General features: G+C 40.9%; 1 protein-coding gene across 1 annotated transcript in view; it reads right to left on the minus strand.

Annotated features, from left to right (window-relative positions):
* LOC142937763 (sodium channel protein type 3 subunit alpha-like) overlaps positions 1–6481 on the minus strand; it is a 28996-nt gene that overhangs the window by 15194 nt on the left and 7321 nt on the right. The window contains exons 4-5 of the mRNA XM_076080847.1: positions 5754–5843; positions 4603–4731 (exon numbers count right to left, since the gene is read on the minus strand). Of these exons, the coding sequence (XP_075936962.1) occupies positions 4603–4731; positions 5754–5843 (219 nt within the window). The remainder of the gene's footprint in view (positions 1–4602; positions 4732–5753; positions 5844–6481) is intronic.

Genomic DNA, 6481 nt, shown 5'->3' on the forward strand with positions numbered 1-6481 from the left:
TATCTCACTGGCCTCCATCACGGCTCATATTTCACTGGTGTTGACCGGCGGGCTGATTGAATTACAGCCAGAAGAGGCCGTTTAGATGCACCAGCTGATAGAACCAGTGACCGCAGAGACACTTCACACTGGAGAGGTCACGTCTGATCTCCCACTCACACGCTGTGTGTTCTGCAGCTTTAAATGGGTCCAAACGGGACCATCAGCATTGCCGTATTGCTGGACCCGCTGGAGGGAAGGGAGGCACGGGAGAACCAGAACCAGGACTGAGAGGGGCAGACTGTCAGACCCTGCTGCAGTAGAATGAGAGGTTTTCTAAAGAGACTCTGGTGCTCAGAGACACTACCACTTTAGTCCACAGGGGGCGACAGAATCAACACAGAATAAAAGTACCTCGTAACTTTAAATAAAAGTACTAATACCAGAGTGTATAAATATTCTGTTACAGTAAAAGTCCTGCATTAAAAAGGTTTATTTAGTGAAAGTATGTCAGTATAATCAGTAAAATTTGAGTTTTTTTAAAGGGAGTCTGGTATTCGGAAACACTACCGCCTTCGTCCACAGGGGGTGCCAAAATCAACACAGAATAAAAGTTCCTCGTAGTAACTTCAAGTAAAAGTACTAAAGCCAGACTGTAAAAATACCCCATTGCAGTAAAAAGTATTAATACCATACGGTAAAAATACTCTGTTACAGTACTGCGTTAAAAATGTTTATTTAGTGAAAGTATGTTAGTATAATCAGTAAAATGTAGTTGAAGTATTCAAACTGTGACTCCTCTATTAATATACATTGTATCATTTGATTATTATTACTCATGCAGTAATGTAAAGCAGGATTTTGCTGTTTGATTTATAATAAATGATTAATCTGTTGCTTGTTTTCTCCATTAATCGAGTGATTGTTTGGGTTCATGAAAATGATTCAGAAGTTTATTTAACTGAGGAACAGAGATGATTTATTGGTGATTTTATTAAGCTGAGAAGATATAATGTGGTGCAGCTTTAAGATGTGAAGATGTGTGGACGAGTGTGTAGCTGCCGGTGTGGTGATGGCAGACATTAGCATGTCATTACACCAGAGTCAGGAACACAGGGGGCGGGCCTTAGTGTGAGGGGGGAGTGATGGGGGAGGGGGGGGGGGGGGGGGGGGTCTCTGTCTCCATGGGAATCCTGACTCTGTGGGAGGGGAGGAGGGCATCAATCAGGCATCTAGAGTGTGTGTGTGTGTGTGTGTGTGTGTGTGTGTGTGTGTATGTGTGTGTGTGTGTCCATACTTGCATCATGTTTTTTTATTTGTGGTGTGTATGACCACACACTCACTTAACATGTTCTCCATCCTTGGTGTGTATGTGTGTGTGTGCAAAGAGGTGACTTATGTGTCCCTGTCCCCCTAAAGATCCATCTGACTGCAGGACACACACCTACTGACATTGTGTGTGTGTGTGTGTGTGTGTGTGTGTGTGTGTGTGTGTGTGTGTGTGTGTGTGTGTGTGTGTGTGTGTGCGCGTGTGTCACTGAACGACAGACAAACAGATGGGAGATGAAGGAAGGAGCAGGTGGAATATTTACTTAATTAGTCAATTTGAATTTGTTTATTTTAAAAAGAAAACTTAATTGTGCACACGTTCTCTGAAGATGCCTCAAGGACTCAACTTCCCAGAATGCCTTTCTCACTGACTCTGGACTTATTAGTCTTTTCTTGGGACTTTATTTAGGACAAGTCAGTTTTAACTTGGGACTTGAGTTGGTCCCACCTCTGGCAGTTGTGTTCCCTCTAAATCATATTTGACCACACACTTACATATACAGTATATACATACATACATACATACATATATATATATAGAGATATATATATATACATTTAAATGTATTCTGTATGCGACAGCGTTCCCCATGAAGCTGAATCTGTCTGACGTCTTCGTCCGCCCCATAAAGAGGAGAAGGAACCCGCTGAGACAGAAGGTGAAGTCCATCAGCTGCTGTGTGTTCTACTGTTTAATGGTGAATGTGTCCTTTAAGTGAAGACATGTCGTCCCTCTCGAGGTCGCCTTACGACGCTTTCATTCAGCGCGAGGCGGCGGTGGAGACGCTAACCAGAGCTCGGCCTCGGGGTCAAGTATTGATCCGATCGTTTATCTTGCCGCTGGCGTCCCTCTCTGTTGATTGATCGCCATCCGATCGCTAACCAACCATCAGTCAGCCAATTACTGAAGTGGACGTGACGACTCAGAGTGGGCGTCGCCAGCGGTGTTCAGAGCGAACAGAGCTGCAGTTTCCTTCCTTTCTCTTCTGGCTTGAATTGACGGTTTTGAAAGTTATTTACGAGCTTTGAAACCTGTAATTTGTAAATGTCTCTTTTTACTGAACTAAAAGTAAAGTTATCATCAGCTTCAGACCTGCTGCCTTGTTTTGGAGACTTTTGTTTGATTTTCCACTTTAAAAGGAAATTAGATACTTTATTTATGTATTTCTTTCCTCGTGGTCTATAGTTATATATCTTTATAATTAACCATTCAACTGAAGTTATTGAAGCATGAAAAATAAAACATTAGGACCGCAGCAACATGCTGCATCACAATGAGTCGTTATTGAATGTTTGTAACGTCTCAGATAAGAACTTTACTTTCTTCAGTCCAAGAAGCAAGAAAGAAAGAAACAAGATTTAGTGATAAATAAAGATGATGAACATATAGAAAAATGTAAATAAAATCACATGTAGATATATGTAGATATAAACACTATATACTATACTTTCACTTATTGCACTGAGTAATTGTACTGGATTACTGGTTACATTGGTGTGTACTCGTTAACTAAAACTCCAGATTGTACCACTAAGCATTATGATATAGAGTGGTTATATTTATAATTATACAGCGCTGTGAACAGATTATATAAGTATGTTTATAATGTGTTATAGAAATGAGAATCATAGAAGTGTTACCCTTATATTTCTCTTTATAATAATCATAATAATTAGTACAGACTTCTCACTTTGCTGCAGAGACAAATCACATTTTTAAATATAAAATAATGCAGCGTGTTCTACGTCTCCATCACGTGTTTGGAGTAATAAATGTGATAATTAACGAAAGAGCAGAACAGAAGGAAGAACATCGTGTTCTGAATATATGAAGAAGTTGAAGTAACTTTGAAACTTGGACTCTCATAGTTTATCAGAGATGCTGAGGCCTGAAGTTAGCTTCTTCTTGGGACTGACAGCACAATGAGCTGAGTTTCTGCTGACTGTGCGAATGTGTCCGAAGTGAACAAACACACTCAGCTGCTCCAGCTCACATTTCTAAATTCGTTCTATTCGTCTTCATTCTTTAATTCCTCGACCCGTAATCCCGTCAGTACAACGCCCGTCGTGACACTTTCCTCTGTTCGCTCACGGATTCCTTCCACTCGCTGCTCTTTTTCCTGCACAGATGTTTCCACATTAAAAGCCTCCCAGCAAGCTGCAGCTGCACAATCACTGGCCCCGTTTCTCTGGAGTGTTGTTCTGAAGTTCAGCACCACACCAAAGAAAATTAAGCCTTTTTAAGTTCCTTTTTCTGTTTTCACTGCATTTATTTTGACCTTTTCTATTTTAAATATATCAAATATGAGAAGTGAAACTAAAACTGTTATGTGTGACTTTGCACCATTTAGATTATTTCCACTTTAGTTGGGCTTTGAATTTTCGTGCTACTTTACTGCTTTTACAGCAACATTCATTGAAACACATTTCAGTGCGAAGTGAAAGTAAAAGATCGGGAACGGACGTAGCTGGAGCGTTAACAGACGTTTCTAGAGGCGAACTTATCAAGAATTAACAATATGCTAAATATTTCTGATTACCGGGAGACTCTTTCAAAGACCTGCGGGCTGCAATGTGAACGCAATAGTTCTCATTACAGAGATGTAAAAATTTTACGATCTGAATCTGAAGTCTGATATTTCAGTTTGAATTATTTACATTTAGAAACACATGTTATGAAGCAACGTATCTGCACACAAGGGTTCGTATGATATCCTACCAACATTTTTGTGCGTTTTCCTAAGAAAGTCCAGCAACACGTCATTTCAGCTCGTTATATGAATAAAGTCTTTTCAAAATAAACTACCATGTTCACAGGAAACCCAGTTAGGTTGAGCCAACAATACTACGTTGTTATTTAGCTTTAGGAAAAGATCGGAAATAGTTAGGTTTAGGAAAAGATCGGAAATAGTTAGGTTTAGGAAAAGATCGGAAATAGTTAGGTTTAGGAAAAGATCGGAAATACTTAGGTTTAGGAAAAGATCGGAAATAGTTAGGTTTAGGAAAAGATCGGAAATACTTAGGTTTAGGAAAAGATCGGAAATAGTTAGGTTTAGGAAAAGATCGGAAATAGTTAGGTTTAGGAAAAGATCGGAAATACGGCGCGTTATTTCTCGTATAGGTATTGCTACGAATGCTGGATGAGACCAGCTTGTGTTAGGACGTCCATCTTTGATCGCAGCACGACTCGTTGAGCACTTAAAGCTGTTTTCTTTGCGTTATCGGCTGTGTATAACGTTTGTTAACGGGAACAGGAAGTTTTAACGTATGCATGTTTGCGTGTGTTTGACTCACGCCATGACGATGACGCTGAAGTCGAGCCAGTTCCAGGGGTCCCTCAGGAAGGTGAAGGGTCCCACACAGAAACCCCTCGCCAAGATCTTTATGAGAGACTCGAAGGTGTAGATACCTGTAAAGGTGTACCTGAGGGAGGGAGGGAGGGTGGGAGGGAATGAAAAGAGAGAAAGGGAGGATGTCAAGGGTAGTTTAAGGAGGGGAGAGGGAGGAGGGAGAAAGGAAATGAAGCGGAAAAGAAGGTTGAGGAAAGGAAGGGAGGAAGAGGAGGATTAAGATGAGAGGAAGACAGATGGAGGGGCGAACAAATGTTAGGAATTAAATGTTAAAGAACGAAAGGAGGAGGTGTGAAGGAGGAAGAGAATAAGGAGTTGAGATGAATAAAGAAAAAGAGGAGAGAGAGGAGAGAGGGAGGATGAATATTCATTAAATCAGCAGAGCCTCAACCCTCACCGCCAAACATCCTTCACTTATTTATTTTTGTCCCCAGAAACAAGTTTGACCCGACGGGGCGTCAACTCAACCGTACAAAGACAGACGGACAGGAGAGAGGGAGGCCGTCACGTCAGCAGCAGCTGGAAGCCAGAGCTGAAAGACCGACTTAAGGAAGGGGTCAGTTCATCCACAGTTACCCCCCTCGTGGTGTCAAGCTATTCAAATGGTTTAGAATTTAACGGGCAATGTTTTAAAGATGTGTGTCTGCAGAAACATCTCAAGGGAAAGCTTCAGCCCCAATGGAAGGGTTACTGAAAGGACGTCACGTACCAACCAGGAAGAGACTCCAAATGAAGAACATAAAACGACGACAAAGAGACTCAGAACAACTACAAAGAGACACAAAACAACTACAAAGAGACACCAAATGACCAGTGATAACTGTATGTCTGACAGCATTCAGTACAGACTGTAAACCCAACTAGCAGGTGGCAGAAAGTTCCTGGAAACAATGTTCAACGCAAGATTTTAAAAAAAAGCATTTGAAGCTATAAAATTATGAAATTATATGAGTAGCAGTTACACACATAATGTCAGCGGCCACTTTGATGTTAGGTTTGGTCTGTCCAGGCGGCTGCAACAAGACAGACAGACAGACAGACAGACGGAGAGACGGAGACAGAGACAGACAGACAGACGGGTTCAGGTCTACTTACTCCAGGTATTTGGCCCAGTACGCCGGCTCGGACATGGCCATGAAGCAGCAGTTGGTCAGGATGGTGCACATGATGAACAAACTGAACAACGTGAGCAGGTTAAGGAAGAAGGAGGTTTCACATCACAGACAGGTTACATGTCAGACAACAAATGATCTAAATCACCATGTGGTCGTCTGATCATTAAACACACTTCAAGGACTCAGACGGCTTCACTGGATGTTGTGGATCTCCAGTTAAGACATTGTTTCCACACCGGCTCATTTATTTAACATTAGTTGGTACTTTATACTGCGACTGTATTTGTGAACATGCATCGTTTTCTTTTTCCTTTTGAGGTCTTAAAGAACAAAGTTCAGACGGTTTATATCACATTTGTTTGCTGTTGTGATCCATTAATCTTTAAAATACAAATCGTAACCTCATGACTGTAAGAAGCTGTGATGTTATTCATTAAATCAGATGAGAAGAGCAGCCAGAGACTAATCCTCCTACTCAGACGTGCTCCCTGCATTCCACTGCCTCCACCGTCACTAAGTGTTTCATATTATATATTTATTTTATCTTATTGTTATTTTATCAGGAGAATCACATTAAGAGTCAAAAACAAAAGCATCAACAGTTTAACATAAAAGCACGAATAATAAACTTAAACAAAACAGTTGGAAATTAAAAAAGTCACGTAAGAAGTTTCACATCAAAGCATGAAAATCAGACTCAAAACGAAA

Source organism: Anarhichas minor, unplaced genomic scaffold (assembly GCF_050575085.1).
Source record: "Anarhichas minor isolate MPS153535 unplaced genomic scaffold, ASM5057508v1 ptg000074l, whole genome shotgun sequence".
In the NCBI taxonomy this organism is placed as follows: domain Eukaryota; kingdom Metazoa; phylum Chordata; class Actinopteri; order Perciformes; family Anarhichadidae; genus Anarhichas; species Anarhichas minor.